Source organism: Takifugu rubripes, chromosome 8 (genome assembly GCF_901000725.2).
Source record: "Takifugu rubripes chromosome 8, fTakRub1.2, whole genome shotgun sequence".
NCBI lineage: Eukaryota > Metazoa > Chordata > Actinopteri > Tetraodontiformes > Tetraodontidae > Takifugu > Takifugu rubripes.
This window is the reverse complement of record NC_042292.1, coordinates 18,023,880-18,047,185: the sequence shown is the minus strand read 5'-3', so window position 1 is coordinate 18,047,185 and position 23,306 is coordinate 18,023,880. Positions and strand designations below refer to the sequence as shown.

General features: G+C 54.0%; 1 protein-coding gene across 6 annotated transcripts in view; it reads left to right on the top strand.

Moving 5' to 3' along the window:
• LOC105419460 (ATP-binding cassette sub-family A member 1) overlaps positions 1-23,306 on the top strand; it is an 88,696-nt gene that overhangs the window by 32,035 nt on the left and 33,355 nt on the right. For 4 of the 6 annotated variants that reach the window (XM_029839925.1, XM_029839921.1, XM_029839922.1 and 1 more), the window contains 20 exons: positions 34-239; positions 542-718; positions 2,921-3,143; positions 5,956-6,177; positions 7,488-7,692; positions 7,904-8,020; positions 8,287-8,458; positions 8,881-9,012; positions 10,956-11,095; positions 11,582-11,719; positions 14,153-14,367; positions 14,808-14,874; positions 14,998-15,200; positions 15,640-15,691; positions 15,928-16,020; positions 16,133-16,165; positions 16,578-16,717; positions 18,760-18,887; positions 21,691-21,789; positions 21,857-22,046. In XM_029839925.1, coding sequence (XP_029695785.1) covers positions 34-239; positions 542-718; positions 2,921-3,143; positions 5,956-6,177; positions 7,488-7,692; positions 7,904-8,020; positions 8,287-8,458; positions 8,881-9,012; positions 10,956-11,095; positions 11,582-11,719; positions 14,153-14,367; positions 14,808-14,874; positions 14,998-15,200; positions 15,640-15,691; positions 15,928-16,020; positions 16,133-16,165; positions 16,578-16,717; positions 18,760-18,887; positions 21,691-21,789; positions 21,857-22,046 — 2,952 coding nt within the window. Of the gene's footprint in view, positions 1-33; positions 240-541; positions 719-2,920; positions 3,144-5,108; positions 5,332-5,955; positions 6,178-7,487; positions 7,693-7,903; positions 8,021-8,286; positions 8,459-8,880; positions 9,013-10,955; positions 11,096-11,581; positions 11,720-14,152; positions 14,368-14,807; positions 14,875-14,997; positions 15,201-15,639; positions 15,692-15,927; positions 16,021-16,132; positions 16,166-16,577; positions 16,718-18,759; positions 18,888-21,690; positions 21,790-21,856; positions 22,047-23,306 lie in introns of all 6 variants that reach the window. The other 2 variants (XM_029839923.1, XM_029839924.1) reach the window with 2 other exon arrangements.

Genomic DNA, 23,306 nt, shown 5'->3' with positions numbered 1-23,306 from the left:
TCTTGTTGAGAGACCTCTGAACCTCTCTCCCAGTGTTTGGACCTGAATAAGTTCGTGGCGGTCCCCACGGAAGGCCTCCTGGTCGCCAAAGCCCAGGAGCTCCTGGAGAACCACACCTACTGGGCCGGAATCGTCTTTGAAAACCTCGGCCCCGATGCCAGCGAAGCCCCGCCTCACGTCAAGTACAAGATCCGCATGGACATCGACGAGGTGGAGGGCACGAAGAAGCTGAAGGACAGGTACGTGCTGGTGATCCTCCAAAGGTCTAAAAAGGTTCCAAGGCCACCCTTGGATGTAAGAGCGCTCTAAAAGCTGTTTAACCGCTACGTTAGCATGTCAGTTAAAGGTCGCAACCTGCACTATTAACAAAGAAATGAGCTAGCCTGGCATAGTTGCCAGGTAACTGTGCTAGCTAGCTGACTTCCTGACTTTCCTGGCGTCCCGCGAAGATATTCTCACCTCGCTACGACCTCTAAAACCAATCTTTACACTCCGGCTGCTCTCCAGTTGCTCCTTTGATGATGTGTGTGCTTTTAACAAGGCTGTGGGTTCCCGGCGCCGGCGACAGCGCGTTCAACGACCTGCGCTACATGTGGGGAGGCTTCGCCTACCTGCAGGACATGATGGACCACGGCATCATCAAAGCCCAGACCTCGGAGGCCCCGCCCCTCGGCGTGTACGCGCAGCAGATGCCGTACCCTTGCTACGTGGACGACGGGTGAGTCGCGTTGCTAAACCAGTTGGCTAATTGTGTTAGCCTTTAACGACCGGGCCAAAGGCCTCCATTAGCGTGGATGAATTAAAGTGGGCATCGAGGCTCAGTGGGAGAGAAGAACTGGAGGGAAAAAGTCGACCTAAACTATTGATTTTAGTCAAACCGCAGGAAGTTCTTGAATACTTGATGGGTCCTGAATTATTCACGTAACCACCCCGAGTCCTCGCCGGCCTTTTTAAGTTGCTCCGGCGTTAGCGTGCGCCCAGATAGCAACACCGCTCTTCTGTGAATTCCTCTGCGGGAAAAGGGCACACCTCCGCGCGTTAGCATTAGCAGCGCCAGCCGCAGAGGTCCGGTGACATCATCGCTGGCGTCCATCCCCTGCAAATTTGACGACACGACTTTATTGACAGAAGCTAGTAGAACAGGCTTCCACGCCGCCGTTTTTCCTCTCGTCTTTATCTCCCGATCACACCTGCAATAAGGAACTCCGAGTAGACACACACACACACACACACTTAGTCTTTCTGCTGCCATTTGAACATTTTTTCATAAATTATTAATGCTCAAAAACTGCTATTTCATTCATAAATAATAGAGTGACATCACACAGAAGGGCGCTACAAGACAAGACGCATCGCGGGGGAAGAACTTTAGCCAGTAATGACTTTTATCTCCTGCTGTGCCACCGACGGTGGAAATCTAAAAAAAATAAATAAAGCCTTGACCTCGTTATCGTCCACCACGCGACCTTTGAACCAGCGTCCGCGTCGTCCCAGCTGGCATTTGAAGCTACGATAACGGAAACCAGCTGACTGGAAATGTGCGGGTGCTGCGTTAGCGCGCTAATGCTGCTTATTTCATCGTCGTCGTGGCCTTTTGAGCCGCCATAACGTCCTTCGTCGGGCCGGGCGGGTGCATCTGCTGAGGACAACAGCTAGCTTTATTCAGGCGCTAGCTATAATATAATCAGCACGGTTAGCGGATGAAATAACTGATAAGCTACAACTGGAACCCCAACGGTTTTCCTTTGGAGTGGGTTCCCCTGGCAACCGGTCTTCCCATCCACCTTGTTCCGGGTGGCCTCAGCTCTCCAGGACCCCTGGATGCACCAGGGTGGCAGCGCTAGGAGCTCCACGCGGCCTTTTTCAGGTCTCAACATCACAGGTGGAAACTAAGACACCGGCGTTGCTTTTAATCCGACGCTCGTTCCGTCTCGGGGAACGAGAACGCCGTCGGCTCCTGAGGAGCGTGTGCCGTGAGCACGTGCACGCGCTTGAAAATGAGCTCATTGGGTCTCTTCAGCTCCAGACAGACGCGGGTATATTTACTCCGAATGAGACAAAAGCTGCTCCCTGGGGACCGAGCGCTCTAATATCTCACCGAACAGTCCTCAAGTTCCCTAAATTTAGGCCGCCGATGGAACCGGAGCGCCGCCGCGCAGCCCCGCCTGGAGTTCTATTACTTAAGCGTCTTTGATCGATCAGATGTATAATTCAGGAGCATCTGGTGGCAAGGTTGTCGGTGTCAAACACGGCGTGCATGACTGATCCACACCAACACAACCGCTCCGCTCCGATGGAGTCAACTCAGACGGAATCTGCCAGATAATTCCGGGATTAGCATCACCTCCACAGGAAGTGGGGGGCAGCAGTGAGCAGCCCCCAACTTTGAATTCCCGGCTGCACGTCGCACATTCCGCATCCCTCATACGGGAGCAGTTTGCCCGGGTTTAAGGCTAAATGTATTTTAGTGTTATCTTTATTGGTCTGCTGATGTTAGCATGCGCGGAATACAAAGCCGATTTATGGAATCTCTCTGAATCTCTCCGGCGCCGCTCTGTCACCGTCTAATAAAGCCGAGGAAGCACTTTGTTGTGCCGGCCTGAGGAGGAGATATTGACATGACATTTTGGTGGCATTACGGAGCCGCTTTAATATCCCGTTATTGTGTCGTAGCGGCGTCAAATCATGCATCATCTCTGGCGCGGCGCCGCGGCTCCTCCATCGAGCTAACGCGTCAGATTTATGAAGGTTAGCTCGATGGCGTTGAATAATACGACCGGGGTCGTCCTCAGCGGAGGAACTTTGATGGAAACGCGAAAACAATCTTCCGTTAGCGGCGTAAACAAGCGCTGTGCGGCGTTCTGGGACCGCCGGCGTCGCCATGCTAACGAGGTCTCTCCGGTTGCTCTCCTGCGAGCAGCTTCATCCAGGGGATTTCGGGAATGCTCCCCATGATGCTGGTGCTGGCCTTCATGTACACCGTGTGCATGAGCATCAAAAGCCTGGTGCTGGAGAAGGAGCTGCGGCTCAAGGAGGTGCTGCGCGCCGTGGGCATCCAGAACGCCGCCCTCTGGGCCGCCAGCTTCACGGAGAACCTGGTCCTGCTCACGGTCCCCTGCGCACTCATAAGCGTCATGGTCAAGGTCAGTGGAGACGTTCCGAAGGGCGAAACACAAAGCATCGGATGCGGAGCGACGACAGTTTGTGGGATTCTCGAGGTGCGGAATGCAGATAGCAAGAACGGCGCTAATGCTAACAAGCACGCCGGACCTTTGATTCAAGGAAACAACGGCGCCAAACAAAAACGGAGTCCACATTTTGTGTCGTCGTGGCCCATTTCATGCTTTGTGTTGCGGGTTCCTCCATTTTGTTAATCAGAGCTAATTAGCCATCGCAACTCCGAATCATTCCGTCCCGGGGGTCAACAATCGGGCAAACCTCTCATAATTCCTCTGTGTTGGTGTGATTTCATTGCCTGCTTTGTTGACGGTTCCCGTTCGGCCGTTCCCGGGAATGTTCCCGTGAACGTGACGAGAATGCGTCAGTGGAACGCCGCGCGCTACTTAGCATTATTGAATGTGCTGGGGTAATAACCCTGAGTGGGAGGAGGCCCGGCGATGCCCTTCCTGACGCAACGCTCCCGGCTGGATGGGAGTAAACGTGGTTTAATATGGATCTCATACGGAAACGATGGAGATGGATTATGCGGGAGACAATTCCGGACATGCGGCGTCTCCCCGCCCGGCTGACGAAGACAAATCTGAGCTGTCAGTCAGGATGGGGGCCGCAGACTTCCTGTTCGAGCTCTCGGGTCGGATTATCGAACCTTTCGACACCTCTCCGTCTCCGTGCGCGCTGGTTAAACCCCGGAGCGGCGTGCGAGGGAGGAAATATCCATACGGCGGCGTCATCGCTATGGTGATGTATGAGTGACAGCTAGCGCAATCATCTAATGGCTCAGACGCATCAATCATCACTGGAAAACTCCGCGCGCAAAAGTGAGGTGAATTTATGAGGCGAAGCCGAGCGTGAGCGCACGTTTGGGCGCTTCCCGGTGGTGCACAGCACTTCCTGTCACCCCGTTGCCGATGGGAACCGTCAGGAGAAAGGCAGCTAATCTCGCCGTCCGGGAGACGGACGACGCCACGATGCGGCGTCGCTAGCCCGGTCGTGGCGGCATCGCTAATGGAAAAAAAGGTGTTGTTCAAATCGGCCTAATCAATTTCCCGGGTTTAATTGGGAAGTGTGGCTGGCAAATAAAATCTGATATTTGAACAGCTGCTTGAAGTGTAATTTCCCATCAGCCTAATGTGTTTGCAAGGCTGCGACCGTTCGTAAACATTAATAACAATAAATTGAGTTAGCGAAGCGCCCTGGAGCCACGGCGGCAGCAGTGGTGGCGGCGGCGGCGAGCCCGGAGTGTTTCCGCGCCGCCCTGGATGCTAATTTCACGGCCGTTTTCAGCGCATTAATAATAATAGCGCATCAAACGGTGATTACCGGGACGCCGGATCTGGATCAACTGTGACAACGACTGCGTCTGTTGTCCGCACCTGAGTCCACCGTGGGTCCGCCGCTCCGTTCCAGAGGTAATACCGGCGTTATGACACGTGCAGGATGGGAAAGCTGGAGCGATACGAGGTTCGGCTACACGCGGCGCCCTTGATGCGACGGCGGGAAACCGGCTGCCAAATCCTGCTTGTTGCGTTTCCGTCGGCTCGTTAAACGTGATTAATTTGTTGCGCGCGGCGACGGAGAGCGGCGGGGAAAAGAGGCAGGCGGCGGCGGCGGCGGCGGCGTCTGCGTCCGGGAGCACCTTCACAGTTGGGAGACGGCTATTGACATCTCATCAATCAGCCCATCACGCCCAAAAAAGAAGGACGGTGCTGAAATCCCTGACTGGGTCCCTGTTCAGGACTTCCAGACGGGTCTCTGGTCAGCTGACCCCCTGCCTCAAAGAAGGCTAGCTAAGCTAATGTGTCCCGTATCCGTGGTGATAATATATGACCTCCTCGTCCAATTTTCCGTTGCTAACACTCCAACTTTGTGGTTTCGTGGACATGATTGGGAACGTCCTTCCGCCCCGATGCGGCTGCTCCGCCCTCCAGGTTCCTCCGCAGTCTGGCGCGCTCGCTGCCTCTGTTCATGACGTTAGCCTGGATCTACTCGGTGGCCATGATCGTCAAAGGCGTGGTGGCCGAGAAAGAGGCCAGACTGAAGGAGACGCTTAGGATCATGGGAATGAGGAACGTCATCTACTGGCTGAGCTGGGCCGCGTCCTTCGGCCTGCTGCTAGCCCTCAGCGCGCTCTTCCTCACGCTAATACTCAAGGTGATTCCTGGTGATTTAGCTGTTAAAGGAGGACCCGGAGCTAATTTTACCAAGTCGTCGGTGTTCGGCACAACATCAGGACCTGTTTTAAACCCGGAAAGATGCTAATGTGAGAAGAAGCCAAAACGGAGAAACAAGATGGTTCCACTGGATGCTAATGCTGCTGCGCTCGGAGAGTTCATTTCATCTCTAGAAATTTAGACGAGCTCGGCGTCATTGGCCATTAAAAATGCTCCAGAATGCTGTCAATCGTCTGGGAAGAGAACACCGGGATGACGGGTAAATGCCGGAGATTCGGAACAGGCTAAATTTGGTGATGGGTCCTCTTCTGCCCACTCCCAGATCGTCTGATGATGAAGCCTTAGCCCTCACACGTTAGCATAGCACTCATTCCTCTTTGATCCCATTTGTCGGGTCTGTTTAAGGCTAGCGACATTGTGTTGTTAACACACGGGCTAGCTTGCGTACGTTAGACTAATGGCAAAGGTGCCGTCTCTGAGCTTCATGATCAGACAGTTTGGGGTGAGATCTGCTTGCTAATCAATCAGCTATGCTAATCACAAGTTGCGAATGCGGTCCAGAGTCCGATGCGAGCGCTAACGTCCTGTGTCCCTGTGTCCCCAGTACGGGGGCGTCCTCCAGTACAGCGACCCCTCGCTCATCTTCGTCTTCCTGCTGGTCTTCTGCCTGACCACCATCACTCAGTGCTTCCTCATTAGCGTCTTCTTCTCCAAAGCCAACTTGGCGGCGGCGTGCGGCGGCCTCATCTACTTTGCCCTCTACTTGCCGTACGTCCTTTGTTACGCCTGGAGCGACGTCATGGGTTTCCCCGCCAAGGTTGCCGTGGTGAGTACAGCCTAATCTCCGACACGCTCCGACCCGGCTGTCAGCGCCGCGGCCGGCTGTGTTCCGAGTCCAACGCAAACGTTAACGCTCCCTGACAGCCGCCGCCGCGTCCGGACCCAGGAGATAAAGTCAGATTTCATCGGGGCTTTGTTGCCATGAAAGGAAGTTGCTTCAATCGGAGCAGCTCCGCTGACAACGAGGCGCCGGGTCGCGGCATTGATTCCGATTTGCTCCGACGTGTTTTTGGCACGAGCCCGGAGAGTTTTGCTAAACCTGCAGATCTTCAGGTAGCAGGAGCACGGAACGCTGACAGGAGCCCGACGGGCGCCGCGGCGCCGCGTCCTCCCGAGTCCTCCGAAGATGAATAGATCAGCGTTGCTCAATCCTCAGCGTAGCCGTTCAGCCTGACCTTTTCCCGGATGTCGCTATCATTTGTCGTCCTGGCTGCGGACAAAGAGGCGGAAAAGCTTCGATTCGGAGCTCCGGGCCACTGATGTTTCCTTATCCGTCGATCCGCGGGATCGGCGGACGACAAAGGTGGCCGTCTTCCCGGGCTATCGCTAAGCAGCAGCGAATAACATCAAAAGTTTTCACCTGGCAGAAGTCGCCACGTTTCAAGCTCAGAGGCGCCGCGTTTTAGCGTCGACGGCGCCGCTGAGCGTGATCTTCCTCGGAATAAATCCCTTCAAACTTCTCTGGCATTTGATTGGTTTTTGCTTTGATGTTCGGTGTTTCAAGCGGCTCGTGTGCGTGATGCCTCTGCCCTCTACAGCACTTTAGCATCAGCGTTAGCAACCTACCCGCGCACTCTCCCGGACCGGGTTCTAACCTGGTTTTTGACAGCTTTTGATTGTGGGAAAAGCTTCAGGCAGCGTTTCTGGAGGCTAACAAGGTGGCCCCATCCGACCGCTTTCTGCTTCCAAATCCAGAAAACTGGATTCTGTTATTTTGTCAGAGGTCAGCGGGGGCGTCACGCTGGCCCCGGCCCTCGGCCCTCGGCCCGTGACCGCCTGCCAGCAGCGTGGGCCAGAGCTTTGGCCTCGCTGTCGGGGTCGCTGTGCGATTTGAGCTTCTCCTCCGACGCTTGAGCGGAAGCTTCTGCGGCAGCGCCGACCAAGGGCAGAGCCTTAGCAGCGTCCTCCGGTAGAACCGCGCATGGCTCCTCACGATGTTTATTTCCCTTTATAGAGAAGTTAAACCCCAGCCTAGATTGTGTACATGATGTGTTTATGCTAAAGTGGGATAGCGTAGCAGGCTGGAGGTTAGCAGGAAACACGTGTTTTTGAGTGTAATTCTTTCCACGCCTACAGAGCGTCCTCTCGTGCGTGGCCTTCGGCTACGGCTGCGAGAACTTTGCCAAATACGAGCAGCAAGGCGTCGGGATTCAGTGGTCCAACATGAGCCAGAGTCCGGAGGGAGGCGAGTCCTACACCTTCACCCTGTCCATCATCATGATGCTCTTCGACGCCGCGCTGTACTGGACCCTCACCTGGTACATCGAGAACGTCTTCCCAGGTGGCTGAAACTGATTTGTTACCGTCTGACAGCAGCGCTGATTGAGTTTTATGCAGATTAGCACCTGGCGCAGCTAACGGTGATCGCCGTAATGCCTCTGAAATTTCCTTTAATTAAAAGAAATGGGGATCTGCGCCGCGCTGTCGGGAGGAAACAAACACATTAGCTAACATGCTAGCTTGTTGTTCGTGCCTGAAATGTTGCTTTCCAGGCCAGTACGGGATCCCCAAGCCCTGGTACTTCCCTTTCACCGCCTCCTACTGGTGCGGGACGACACCGGCGATGGACGATGACCCCGACCTGCTGAAGGACGCCGTCGCACAGAGCGGTAAACCTTTATTCCGCCTTATTAGGCTGAAAATAATTGGGGCTGAGCTAATTGGGAGGGGTTGCAACCAAAATTTATCGCCTGATTTGACACTGGGAGTGTTAATAGCGGCGGGAAGGCAGGTGAGCATCTCACCGAGAACGTTATCGCTAAGAAAGTTCCCAATTAGCATCCTGAGTAACGAGACGTGCGGCTTATTTTCATGCTTTAGGAGCTTGAGATGTTTTCTTCTTTTTTTCTTCTTTTATTTTGTGTGTTTTTTAAAGAATATCTGGAGAAACCGCCGCCCGACGTGAAGGCCGGCGTCTCCATCCGCAACCTGGTGAAGATCTACAAGAACGGAAAGAAGCTGGCCGTGGACGGGCTGAGCGTGGACTTCTACCAGAACCACATCACGTCTTTCCTCGGCCACAACGGAGCCGGGAAAACCACCACGATGTGAGTCCGATGATCCGCGCCTGGGCTGCAACGTTCCGGCTTTACTGAGGGGAATTCCTGGGAAGTGTGGGGATGTTTTTGGATGACGGGGAACGAAACCCCGCAGCGAAGGAAGCAGGTTTGAGGGGTTGGAACGCAGAACGCGGCGCTCCGAGTGACGGTAACGGAACGCCGCAGGAAAGGACAAAGGAAGGACGGTCGCACAGCGGAGCTCCAAACTAGTGTCGACGCCAGGATTCATCCGCAAATACCTTGGAACTTTTCCTCCGTGTCGCGTTTGTCGAAATGGGAATATTTTAGAAGGCAAAGGTCAAACGGTCTGACCTCTGTGGAAGAGCTTCTGGGATCCCGCTAATAGCCACATGCTAACAGGAAACGCTGCGTTTTTCCTTTGTCGGTTCACGTTCATTTCTTCCGCCCAGGTCCATTCTGACGGGACTCTTCCCGCCCACGTCTGGAACCGCTCTCATCAGCGGATACGACATCCGCACGGACATGGACGGCGTCCGGAGGTACCTGGGGATGTGCCCGCAGCACAACGTCCTGTTCAACGAGTGAGTGTGCGTCTTGGTTCCGGTCTGATCCCGGTCGGCCTTCTCTCCTGGTTCTCCGGTGCTCCGTGAACTTTGCTCTCTCCCTGCAGCGCCTCTCTCCCCCCTCCACCGACCCGCCGTCGGCCTTTCTCCGGCTTTGTAATCACTCACGTCTCCGCGTCTCCACATCACAATTCCGCCCGAGCAGCCGCGATTCACTTTAATTAAAATTAATCCCAGAAGAGCTTCAGTCAAGTGGGGCGGAAAAATTCAGCGCAAACATAGAAGGAGGGTGTTTACTTAACAGAAATCCACCACATCATCAGGTAAACAACGACTCGGCGGAGCCGCGTCAGTTCCAGGTCGTACGTTTCGGGAGGGGGGGGTAAAATGATGAGTGACACCTTGGAAATGAAGGGTGAGACCGTCGCTTAATCATGTTGCCTTCAGGGAACGTCGGAATGGCGCGTCAAAATGAACGCACACTGTCTGTCATGCTGGGGGCAAATGTTTCAAAACTGCTGATTCATTCTGTTTTAGCATGCTAACGCTAACGAAAACAGGACAGAACGCCTCTCTGGCTCTGGGACTTGCTCCACAGCTCCCCTAGAGGCGGCCAGCTGTCACTGCATACAAAACCCCATCTAAAGCCATTGTGCAGGGCAGGGGTGGGGAACCTTTTTCATATCGAGGGCCATTTCAATTTTTATAAAGTCCTCCGAGGGCCATACTATTATGAACACATACCTAGGGATGCAAAAAAAAAAGACGAAAAAAGTCTATAACCACTGTGTTACTAAGTCTCATGATTGCTGCATTTGAGTTTGAATTATTTATTTAGCACACATGCATATAAAATCACCAAAAAAATAGAATAAAATGACAAGTAAAATATGTTTACATGATCATACAAAACAATTAAAAAAAGAGGTGCAGAGTTGAGGCAAGAGACCCGTAAGGGCCTGTTCGAGGCCTCTACTCACAAAAACTGCAATACAACAAGATCATCAAGAAAATAAATGAAAAGAAAGATAAAGACAATAATAATAACAACTAGAAAGCGCTCGGAGAGCGCAGACCTCCGCCAAGCGCAACAATTCCTGGCATATTGTGATTTCCACCATAAATATTAGTCCCACATATACTTTGACTACATATTTAGATTCCTTGACCATAAAAACATACCGTTAGCCACTGGAATCATAACAATATATGTCTTAGTTCAATAGTTATTCACGAAAAGAAATTCACGCTTTGAAACAATTTTACTTTGTCCGGTGCGAGCGCCTCAGCGGCGGCTACGAGGCGCGTTCACAAACTCTCCTTCGGCGTGAGGTTTCAGCTTCGTGGCTATTAATTCACTCACCACAAAACTTGCACGCGTAATATTCTCTCTGTCGGTACATGGTCGTGTGAAAGCTGCTTGTTGAGCCTCCAAACTCCGGCGAAGAGCGTTAATTTCATCCAAACTCATCTGTCCTTTCAACTCGTCGAGTTTAGTGTGTTTCGCTATGCATTTTTCGTCCGTATCAATCAGTCCAGCCCACTACGTACATCACATGCTGTGTTCACTGACCCTGACCTTGACTCGGACATAACATAACCGTCTGTTTTATCTCAGAAAACGGGAAAATATTTCCTCTTGTTACGAAAGAAATTTCAGGATACGAAAGGCAAAAATACGCTACCGCTGCTACTCGCAGCTCGTGGAGTTTAGCGAACGGTCCCACTGCATAAGTGCACATATAAAATATAAAAATCTTATTGCGTTGCGGGCCGGTAGAAATGGTCTCGTGGGCCGTATACGGCCCGGAGGCCGGGGGTTCCCCACCCCTGGTGTAGGGGAACATGTGACCTCACCACGCACTCATAACGACCGTTTATTTGGGTTGACGGTGACGTGCGTTGAGCGGCAGGTGCTGCCCTCACCTGTCCGTGTCCTGATGCTGTTGGCGCCTCCGCAGGCTGACGGTGGAGGAGCACGTCTACTTCTACGCCAGGCTGAAGGGCTGCAGCCGCCAGCAGGTGGCGCTGGAGATGGACCAGATGATCGCGGACGTCGGCCTGCCCCACAAGCGGAAAGAACTGGCCAAGAACCTGTCAGGTGCGTCCGCTTCCCGCTGAAATAATCCCGGAATGTCGGCCTTCTCGCCTGTGCTCCTTCATCCCTCGCAGGGGAACAAATGCGACTTCCTGTTCTGTGAGACAAGCGTGCGGCGTCCCCGCCTGTCACCTGTATTAATTCGCCGTCTGCGGGAGAGCGCCGGCGGATCCGGCGTGATAAATCGGGTCTCGATTGCTCGGGAGCAGAATCACTGAAATAAGACTCTCAAGGTTGATCCGCGCTGACATTTCCGCCACATTAGCGCGGCTGGAAGCGCTTTGAGGAGCGCCGAGCCTGGAAGCACCTGGAGAAGGTGCACGTCAATCTCCGTTTCTCCTTGTGAACCTTCCTCGGAGCTTCTTTTCAGGCTGAAATGTGCCTCCTGCTGTGGTCCACAGGGCCCGGGACCGAACAGGGACCTCCTCGTTAGCGTTATTCACCCCCCCCCCCGACCTCCAATCAATTAGCTGCTCCTCTTTCTTCCAGGTGGGATGCAGAGGAAGCTCTCCGTGGCCATCGCCTTCGTGGGCGGCTCCAAAATCGTCATCCTGGACGAGCCCACGGCGGGGGTGGACCCGTACGCCCGCCGGGGGATCTGGGAGCTGCTGCTGAAGTACAAACAAGGTGAGACTGGAAGCTCGGGAAGGAGGGGGGGGGGTCGGCCTTCCGCACGTGCTGAAGGAGCCACCAACCTGTCTGGAAGTGTGAAACTTTTCCCAGGAAATCTTGCAGTGCCCCCGCCACGGTGATGAACCGTTCCGCGATTCCGAAGCCGGCGGAGAGGAATCGTAATTTGCGCGGCAACAGATTGAAATGGAGGCGAAGACGAGTGAATCCGAGGAGCTTTAATTGACATTGCTGTTTAACAGAGTCCGTAATTGTCCCGTCCCATCCGTCAGGCAGCCGTGGACGCCCGGCTCCGTCGGTGGCTGCGAGCGGGAGCGCGGACATTACGGAAAACGTTGCTGTCGACAGATGTCTAAATGTTTAATGTGCATTGAGCGACATTCCGCCCTTGCCGTGTCATTAGCTTCTCCCTCTCTAATCAAATCCTTTCACTCCAGTTGGGAGGCCGAGATAACTCCGTTCTAATGAAAACACATTCCCACTGGGTTGGAATGTGGTCCTTCCTACCGCGGCGTTTTGCAGCAACGAAGTGCTTATTTTTCACGGGTCAGCTGTACGGAAGTGGGAAAGATTGGCCCTGAACAAAAACATTGAGATCCAAATGCTACAAGGCAGGAATGAAACCTTCAGGGGGACTTTTGTGGCACAAAGAGGCGATTTTATCAGATTTTCCGCATTCATTAAAAGTCCGTTTTTCAAACGGCGGCCGTTCGTTTCCATGTGACTGTCGTTTGACCCGTTTTCAGCGGGAAAACGTGGACGTGCTCCGTGAATGGGAATTCCTGTGGAACGGCAGCGTTTTTAAAGCTATTTTCACGTTGTGTTCCGTGTTCTGGTTCTGGTTTCTGCTGTTCTGGAATGTGGAATCACCTTCTGGAACGTTCCTCGGCCAGAAAGGTTGGAAAATTAGCATTAGCAAATGCAGGAAGCGGTCGGAGGACGTTCCAGGAGGCTGCCTGGGAAACCTGGACTGTATTTTTAGGGCTTTACTTCTGTCCTCGCGGGCAACCACGTGGTTGATTTAGCGGGAACGTCGGGAGTTTCGGCCTCGTGAGCCCAACACTCGCGGCCCTTTTTGATGTATCGCGCGGCGCCGCGATGCTCCGCCGGGCGCCATAAATCACGGCACCTTTGTGGGCCATCGGCAGCCCAAACACATTTGTTTTCCTCCCCTAATTGATGCGCCGCAATTAGATGTTTTTCATTCCCTCCGTAGGCTGAGCACAGCTTCAGGAAAACTCCGAGTTTTCTCCTCCTCTTCTAAAGTAGACTCCCACTTTATTTGGCTGGATTTCGGACCGTCGGTCGGCTGGGAATGGTTCACAGTGGCTCCAGACTGGAGAGGGCAAAATGGCACCTGTGTTGTCGTCCCGGAGACGAGGTTAAACTCAACAAAGAGCTCGCCGACCCACGCGACCTTTCGGGTCAACGACGCCGGCGCTGAACAGCCGGAGCTTCCGCGAACGCCTCACCTGCCTGTTTGTGGACGAGGATGCTTGACGAGGCCTCATTCATCGAGGAGGAGACGTTGGCTCGCTTTACGAAACTCCTCCTCAGTTATTGGAGGATGTTTGATGCCCCGTTTGATGGTGGAAAATAGATCCGAATGGTTTGATTTGGAGTGACGCTCTGGGAGGTTTTAGCCTTTCATTTCCTTGTTTGATTCCAGCCTCCATTAACGTTACAGTTCTCCTGAAAGTTGTGCACGTGTGTACTTTAACATTGTCATTGCCACATTCTATATAATTAACAGCCATGTTAACGAGGACGTGGCAGGATTCTAATGTTAGCTGTGTGTTGCTAAGCAACAGATACCTTGTAAACCTCATTTTGCTTTGAAAATTTTATGAAATGTGAATCTAAATCAGCTTTGAAGTCCTGCTTCGCAAATGCACCGCGGCACGGTTACATTTTAAAGCCTGGCTGCTAGCATTAGCCCGGAGCATTGGGGCTTAATTCTGCTCTCACCTTCACAATAAAAGCTGTCAGGTAAATGTTTGTGTTGGATTAAATGGCGCCGGCGTGGCCGCGCCGCGCCTCCTGGTCCTCCGGTTTTTCCCCGCTGATTCCTGCGGAAGGTGATAATTAACATGTGCGATGCTATGCAGCGGGATACGAGCGGATTAGCACACCTGCGAATCACCGCGCGCTGTCGTTGTCAACGCAACTCCTGGGTTTTTGTCTCCGAATTCCATCCCAGATTCACACCAACACTAATTCAGCTTCTTTTGTCGCCACGTGAGTTAAAAACAACACGGAATCAACAGTTTGGTGACGGATTGCTATGCTAGCATGTTTGATCTTTCACTGTCCGCCTACTTCTTCCAGCCCGATTTAGATTGTTTTTAGCCGTCATCGCTTCTTTTTATTTCTCACGCCCTCTTTGGCGTCGCCGACGCTGATCCAGCCTCTATTTTTGCCTCCCGGCAGGCCGCACCATCATCCTGTCCACGCACCACATGGATGAGGCGGACATCTTGGGCGACCGCATCGCCATCATCTCCCACGGCAAGCTGCGCTGCTGCGGCTCCTCGCTCTTCCTCAAGAAGTATTTTGGCAGGGGCTACTACCTCACCCTGGTCAGGGACGGCGCGGCTAAGATGGCGGCCCAGAGGGGCGGCATCATCCAGGATCAGGCCCAGGAGGTGAGGGAACAGAGCCCCGAAGTTTGCCTCCTCTTCCTCGTTAGCTTCTGTTACTTGAATCCATCTCCCTCCCGATGATCCGTGTCGAGGCTCTCCCAGCGTGACAACTGAAAACACCTACACGCTGGATGATGCTAATTGTCACCGGGAAGAGGGGTGATTTCCACCAGCGGCGCCCGGCGCCCTCGGTGTGGGCGCCTTAACGGCTGACGCCAGCGGGGTTTGGAGCAATTAGCATCAGTCTGCAGACTCTCTGATGAGCAGCGTCGCCTCAGATAATTAAATAACCCGAATTTGAGTGAGGAAGGAATGTGATTTATAGGGAAAACGTTCTCGTCCCATGGTGAATAATGACCCCTGAACGCACCACGTGGCCGGTTGCTGTGGCATGTTTGTGTTTCGGAGACGTTGTTAAGTTGTGGTTGTCTGATTTTGACCAGCAGAGGAGGAGCTGCAGCCCTGACGAGGGCATCGGCAGCCGGAGCTGGAGCCCCCCCGACCCCACAGGTAGGGACCGTCGCCATCGTGTTCCACCTCACGTCATGAAGCAGCAGCAGGAGAACAGGCGGGACATGGATCTCTTCGTCCCACTTTCTGAACGCTTTCCTTCCCGCCGCGTGCGTCCCGCAGGTCTGGCGGCGGTGGGTCAGCTGGTGCGGCGCCGCGTCCCCGAGGCGGTCTTCTTGGAGAGCGTCGGGCAGGAGATCACCTTCGTCCTGCCTTACAGCGGGGCCAGAGATGGAACCTTTGCTCAGCTCTTCCAGGATCTGGACCGGGCCATGTCTGACCTCGGCCTCACCAGCTACGGCATCTCCGACACCACGCTGGAGGAGGTACAGCGCTCCGCTCCTGGTCTTCTTCCCACTGGGGTCACCCCGTGTTGAGGAAATTTAAGAGGGAATTTAAAACCGGCCGCACGCCGACGCTTTGTTGAACAAAAGTGTGAACGTGCATGAGGGCGCTTCTTTAGCGCCAACCTTTTCTCCGGTGAAAATATGCTTTGAAGAATTCCGAAGTGTGTATTGGAATTTAGTTTTCTCTCAACAGCTTGGTGAGCCGAACTTGTTTTCACCGCTCGAAATCCACAACTAAACTGGGAATTTTAGCTACTTTTAACCTACGATATAGGTTTAATTGTGTACGTTGTTAAAGGAGCAATTTGTGTATTAAAGAGGTCAGAATCATCAGATCACCTTTAGATTACTTATGACGGAAAACCGGGCTTTAGCCGGGTTAGCGGCTATGCTAACTGCAAGCTTGTTTTTTTCACAGATTTTCCTGAAAGTGGCTGAAGACACTGGAGTGGATGCTAGCAACCACGAAGGTCTTGTTTCTGTGTGTGTGTGTGTGTGTGTGTGTGTGTGTGTGTGTGTGTGTGCGCGCGCGCGCACGTGTGTGTGTGTCCGGACAACTTTGTCCAACAGCTTTACTTTTTCGCGTTACATCCCATATTTTCCCCAAAAGCACCTGTGTTTGTGTCGGGCAGCCCTTCCCATTCTTATTTATAACCCTTAAATTGGGTCAGGACCAGAACAACATCTCTTATTTGTATTCCCACAGCGGCGGAGCTGTCGACCAGACACCGCAGACGAAGCTCCCGCGCATCGGAGCGGAGCGGCACCGCCCGACCCGAGCGGCTGTCTGGCATCAAAGGCAATCCGAGATCTACTTTTCAGTGCATTAAAACACCATAAAGATTGGAAATGTGACGGCACGGGAGCAGAACCGGAGCTGTTGTGGCTAACCTGCACGTCTCTTCCTACAGGAAACGGGGAGAAGCTCTCCAACAAGGTCGAAGGTGAGCGCCCGACCTTCGCCGCCACCGCTCCGCTTCGGTTTTTCCCATCTTGTTTTTTAGCATTCCCACCCAGTCCCGCTCCAAATTGACGGTTTCACCTCAGCGGCTGCTTTGGGAAGAGGGCACAAACAAGCGCTGCGTCCTCGGAATAAATCACCTCCAACCAAATTTCCCCTCTCCGCTTCTCAGGCCTGACCGACGTGAGAGAAATTCCGCTCCTTCTGAAATGATTTTTAATCAGACCCTGTTTGCCGGAGCTTGTTTGCCTCCCTTTCCCGCCAGCGGAGCCGCTCAAACGTGGCAGATGAAAGCAGAAAGTGCCGCGCCGAGACGTGATCGGCCCATTAGCCTCCCAACCGCTTGTACATATGCGCGGATGATAAAGAATACGATGGGTTAATGTCCCCAACAGACCTGAATCGGAAGGCCGCCGTCAGCGGGAAGGGATCCAGGGTCATCACCGGATTGGACCTGATCAGGAGGCAGTTCCTGGCACTCTTTATCAAGCGCTTCCACTACGCCCGAAGGAGCCGCAAGGGACTCGTTGCCCAGGTAATAGCCTCCGTCTGTCACGCTGATGAAGGGCTGTCCGAGCGGGAGCGCGTGGGAGGATCAAAGCAGGCTAATACCAAATACACGTTGGTGTTCAACATCAGCTAATGACGTGGTACGATCGAGCAAGAGCCGCCGACGCTTCCGTCTCGAAGTGGCGTGGAAAAACGCCGCCGGGAGGCAGTAAAAGAGAAGAGGAACAGGTGGAATTTAAGGAGCGTTGAGGCGCTAATGAACTGTCTAGAATAGCTAGAGGAAACTAGAATAGCTAAAGGAAACGCCGAGAGGCTGAGAATCTGTTAGCATTTGCCCCTCGCTTCCCCACACATGCTGATGACGTGAGTACGTGATTGCTAACCAATTACGCAGACGACAGAGCGCTGTTAGCCTGTTCAGCAGACGTCGGCGTTATTTTGTTTGCTCGGGAGGCCAAAACCAACAAACAGAGAGCAGCTTTGATGGACGGGCGACCAATCAGGATTCAGGGCGCCGTTACAGCTCTCACAATGCATGTTGACTCTTCTTGTTGGGACACTTGGGTTGGTTAATGGGGTAGCGAGGCGTGCTACCGCGGTAATAGCTCGGTTTGAGACGAGATGAGTCCTTTGTGAAGCTGTTCCGTCCTGCTGCCATTGAAGGCATCGCGCCTTTGAACGTACTGTAGGTGGGTCGTAAATCATCCCATCGGGAGAGTTTCACCAGGAATCTTGCCGCTTTCATCTTCCCAGTCGCGACATGACGCGTCCTACCACCGAGCGTCCTCACAAAGGCGCCAACCGGCGTGCGTCGGGGAGAACAACGCGGCGCCTGTGTGAGCGCCGCAGGATCATCCGGCGTTCCGCGACCCTCATTAGTCACTGTCGGTGCTGGACGTCCCTCCTCGGGGCTGGATAGAAGGATAACAGCACCAGCGTGTCAGGACAAGGCTGCACATTGTCTAACCCCCCCCCCCCCCCCACGCCTGTGCGGTGAGGTAATCTCCGGGACTACAGGCAGTTCGGGGAGTTTACGAGAGATTATGGCACGAGAGACAAAAGCGGTGATTAACGGGAGCTGGAGTTCGGCGGCGGCGCAGGGAGGCAGTAATTGGACGTGCTGCGGCGGACGCGTGGACGGGTTCTGATCCCACCCCCGCCTAGGAACACCGGGGGTCGGATGATTGGCCCGGATCGCTGTTTTGATCCTCCAGACGTAAAAAAAAAACAACGCCGCGTCGCCGTCTGGCTTCGCCCGGATCCCAAACGCGCTTTCACCGTGTTTTGGCGTTCGTTTCCGAACTATTTTCCGATCCTGCTAACGGGAGGGTGAACGCCGCGCGGCGTTCCCGGGAGCGCTAGCTGTCACCTGCAACCGAGAGACAGAGAGGAGAGGAAGAATCCGTCCTCCCTTTTCACCATCTGCCATTTAAGTTTCTCTTTATCTCCCTTTCAAGCTCCATAAATTCGTGCTTTCCGATTGTAGCATCTTGAGTCGGGCCGGCAAATTGCGCGGCCCGCAATTAATCACGCGAGCGCGTGGGGGGGCGAAGCGCGAGTGGGCCCGGCTAAGAATGATTAAACATTAAAGATGTTTTGCTCTTTCCCCCCCCCCCGCTGACCTTTTTGTCTGCTCTCACAATGAGATGAAAAGAGAATTACGCGACGACAGGAGGGACGCGTGGATAAAACCGCCGCCGCCGCCGCCGCCTGTTTCCTCCCAAAGAAGCGACGTCGCGGGAGAAGAGGAGCCAGTAATTACATCTGGGCGTCCAGGAAGTGTTTAATCAAACCCATGAAGCGTGCAGGGGAGGCCAAACACGCTGGTGGGGGGGCGTATTAATGGGGGAGCGCTGTTGCCGCGGTAGCGCGTTATTGTTGATCGCATCGGTCGTAACGACAGCGCCGGGACGCCGGGGGGGTGATGATGAAACCCTCCCGCCTTTCAATCTTCCCTCCATTAGCATGCGTCTCAACCGGGTTATTGGAATGTATCTGACATTTCCCCCAGGGGGGGAGACGTCACGAAAGGACTGATGGCTAACGTCCGTCTCCGCCCCCCCCCAGGTGGTCTTACCTGCCGTCTTTGTGTGCCTCGCTCTCATCTTCTCCCTCATCGTCCCACCGTTCTCGGAGTTCCCCAGCCTGGAGCTGCAGCCCTGGATGTACGACCTGCCTCAGACCACCTTCTACAGGTGAGACCCTCACCAGGGCTCGGTTACTTCCTGTTACCGTGGCGATTTTGACCCCGTGCAGTAGTGCGGTGATGAAACCGTTGTGACGCTCGCCCAGAGGCAGCCGCCGCCCGCTTAGACGGCTGTTAGCAGCTGCGGCGGCGGAGACGAACAGGATCAGGCTTCAAAGGCGGATCGGCGGGTTCCTCTCCGCCCGCCGCCGAGGTCGTCAATCTGGCCGCAGCGCTGCGTGTCGCCGCTCTGTTGAGGACGTGCGCGGCGACATGAAACGAGCGTCTCCGCCGATAACATCTCCACGTCGGCGCCGACCATCTCCAACGTTAGCCGGAGGAAAATGATCCCTTTCAACGCCAAAAGGCCACTTGAATCCCAATCAGCCCGTCTGGGCCGACGCGTGAAACTGATCTCAGAGCTGTTTCTGTTCCTGCGGCGCGAAGCCGCCGCCACCTGCAGCGTCCTCTCCCCCCGCCACAAACTCACTTTGAAGAAAGAAATAATCAACCGCAGCCAGAATCTGCTTTCTTTCCGATCCGATCTCAGCGGCACCGTGGGCTGGGTGACCCAGACGTTCCACTGGCTGCACCAGATCGGCCTTCGGTGTCCGCTAACGACGTTCCGGGAGTCGTTCCTTTGCTCCATCACACGTTTTTGCTCAGATTTCCTCCTTTATAATGATCCAGAGCTCAGAAGAACCTGGACATGTCTGACACCTTCGAAAATGGCGCCTGTCTCTTTTCCGAGGTGAGGACTCGAGTCCTGGTCGTTCCGTTGACCCGTCCGAGCAGCGTGGGGGTTCCACCCATGTGTGGTAGGACAGGGAGGGTCGTATTCTCACGAATTTGGCAAATGTTTTCTTTCATCCTGCAAGAACTCACTTTTAGAAACAGTTTTTGGGCTCTTGTGCGCCAATTTGGGACTCCTGCTAACGCTACTTTCATAGTAGCGTTAGCAGGAGTCATCAATCCATGAAATAGTTGCTCCCAACTAGTTCGACCTGCCCAAAACTTCCTGACGGGTGCAGAAATGTCCCGACGGATCACCTGCCGTTTCACAACTTTAACCCAAACTGACAAGACGTACTTTCCCCCGTTAGCATTCGTACCGCCTGTATTTGATATGTGTCACTGGCACTTAGTCGGACAGAATCGGCCAAGTGAAATTCCTGGGAACGTTTCCGGGATCCGCTCTCACGTGGCGGATTTTAACACCCCAGTTTCTCTGACATTTTCCCGCTGGCCAATTATTAAACATTGTCTTTTCTCTCGAGTGATTTTTAAACATCCTGCCCGACGGCGACGGCGCAATTAAAACTAGCGCGCCTCTTCATCTTAAGTTCATCCAGACGAGTGTTGCGGTTTTTACAGACATCATAAATGCCAATGAGCCCTTTACGCTCGGCGTGGTTGAGCAACATAATTGATGCAATTTCAAAGTTCAGGGGTTTTAAATGCCTAAAACACAGATGTTTAATGTGAAATAAAATGCAGGTGTCGCTTTAGCATTTTAATGCTATAATCCTGCCTCAGATCCCCGATATCGCACTTTTCCGGGTGTGCGATCGTAACTGTTGGAGAGTTTTATTAACCTTAATCATCGGGCCGAGCCGGCCGCCGTTAATTGTGGAACGCGCGGCCCCGTAATCAGACACCTGGATCGCCAAGGTCGCGTCGATGACCTTGGCCCACGGGTGATGCATTAATCCAAATTGCGAGGCTGGAGCGCGGCCACCGCTGGCGGGGCGCCATGGCGGCGGTCTTTATGAAACGCTGTTTTAGCTCCCCCGGTACGCGTCGGATAAAGGGCAGAGTCCCTGCGCGTCGTAATGAGAAAGAAATTGGAATGGGGAGATTGTTTAACTGAGACAAAGGGCCGACGCTAGCATAGCAATGAAAAGGTTCTGAACACAGAATCTCTGCCGGACGGGTTCTGGGTTTACGACCTGGATGCTAAAATAACCTCCAGGAGCAGCTCTGTGGCGCAGCGTTCAGCCCAAATCCATCACATCAGATTCGGGCCTCCCCGTGCGGAGATAGCTTGAAGATTAACGACCAAGCTAGCTCCCGCCTGGCTGAGGCGAAATCACAGATAAATCGGCTTCTAAAATCCTAATCAGTTGTGAAAGTGGAACAATACAATCGAGTTTCAAGTGGAAGATGGATTAGGAGGCTCCACCCACCCCCGTTAGTCCGGGTTACAGTCCGGCACCGCAGAGAAACGGCGCCGTTAGCCTGGTTTGAAGGTCAGCACCACCAGAAGGCGGCACTCTTTCTTTGTCCGGGTCGGAACCATCGAGATTCAGCGCTGACTTAAAAAATCCCTTCTGCCGCTCAGCTGTTGCATCCGTCGCTAACAGAGCTAACGTAGCTAACGTAGCAACGAGCGGCTAATCTAACGAGCTCCTCCGTCAACGTGTGGAACTTTGTGGCGGTATGATGCAATTCCTCAGGTCTGCGTTGACGTTTTAATGAAGCGACTGTGCAATTATTATTGATTGGATATTGATTAAACCACACAGCCAATAGCATGAGGGCGGTTAGTGAGGACCAGCGCCACACGCCCGTCCGACCGGAACAGCTGCTGGCTCGGCTCCTTTTGGGCCCGATGTTCAGACCTTCTGTGAGGTGAGGGGAGATCACATGATTACCCGCTGATCAATGCTGCGGGTTCAGGTCCAGCGTGTCGCCACAGACGCTGAATTAGCCCCCCAACCCCCCCAACCCCCCCCCCCCCCCCCCCCCCCCCCAACTCCATCATGAGTCACCGTGACCCTACAAATCCTGTCGTAACCTGCTACTGTTTGCAGCAATGACGGAGCAGACGGCGTGGACGTGTCCCGGGTGGTGGACACCTTGGTCAACTCGCCGGGGTTCGGGACCCGCTGCATGATGGGAGATCCGATACCGTGAGTGCACGTGAGAAAGTGTTTTTTTTTCATGCACCCAACACCGATGAAACTTTCCTTTTTCCAGGAATTTTCCCTGTTCCTCTCGGGGTTCTGAATGGGCCACGCCGCCGGTGGATCCGTCGATCGCCGACATCTTCCTCAACGGGAACTGGAGCATGTCTAACCCCTCCCCTTCCTGCCAGTGCAGCACGCCCGAGCGCTCCCTCATGCTGCCCGACTGTCCACCCGGAGCAGGAGGCCTCCCGCCGCCTCAGGTGTGTTCCCGAACCCTCCTCCCGCTAAGCAGTAGCATAACGCTAGCAGCCGGCGGCGAGCGATGCGTTAAAACCTGTGTGGACGTCCTTCTCCTGGTGGGAATGGAAGTGATGCAGTCGTCATTTTAGAGGCACCCCCAGCACACGTGCACACACTCACACACACACACGCGTGCGAGCTACTGTGTCTAAATGCTAACGACTCCCCAATAAAACGTGCCTGTCATGCAGGTTTTTGGCTTTGCCCGAACGCCGCCGTCAGCATCCCTCTGATTTGAAAATGTAAATGTCCTCACTAACAAGGAATTTGCATTGCGCTGCAAAATGGAAATCAGCCTCCCCCCCCCCAGGAGGTCCGCACCAATCGTTGATTCCAGCCCAAATCTTGAATCGGCTGCTGGGGCTCCCCCGTCTCGTGTGTGTCCCCTTTCCTCCGACCTTTGACCCCCGGGGATGTTTTACTTCACGCCGGCAGCTCTTCCTCCTCCTCCGATCTCGAGGCTTTCTCCTCACATCGGTGGGGGATCGATACCGATCTTTTATAGTCCGTTTAACGATATACGCGACCAGGGCGGGTGTCGCGGCGGCTGACCTCAGGAGGCTCTCGCCCCGGTCCGGATCGATGGTCCCCCCTGACCGGCCGCCTTCTGCTGACTGAACCAGTCGGATTCTAATTAATGCCTCATTTGCTGGTTTTATTGCTCTCCTGCAAAGATAATGAGAAAGCTAAGCCGGCGGAGAAGATGGCGGCTGCGCTCGGTTTATTAGACGGCGCCTCGCGTGTTTGCCTCCGAAGGGGCTTCGATCGGAGCGACTCGCCGCTAACGCCGCCTAAATCCGCCAAGATCATCTGTTCTTCCCCTGCGATGGTTCAGACTTTAAAGGAAAGAGGGAAAGGGAGTTCTAAGAAAGGTTCCTTCAAATCGATCAAATGCCCCTCCCCTGTCGGTGCCAGGCCACACCCCTGGATCCAGTGACGCTAGCTATGCTAGGCTACAGTCCTATGAGGACGCGTGCGAGCTGGGTGATCGCCGGCGTGGCATTTTTGTCTCATTTCCTCCTTGAACACGCTGGAGCGGCGCCGTGGTGGAGGGACGGCGCAGGGATCTAATCGTCAGGACAGGAAATGAAAGCGTTGAAAAGGTCGGGGTGCCTTTTATTCCACATCCAACTCCCTCCACCTCCCTCAGACGATCATTTCACAGCCTCCACACATCCGTAACGCCGTGTTGAGCCGGCGTGAGTCCGCCAGGACGCCGC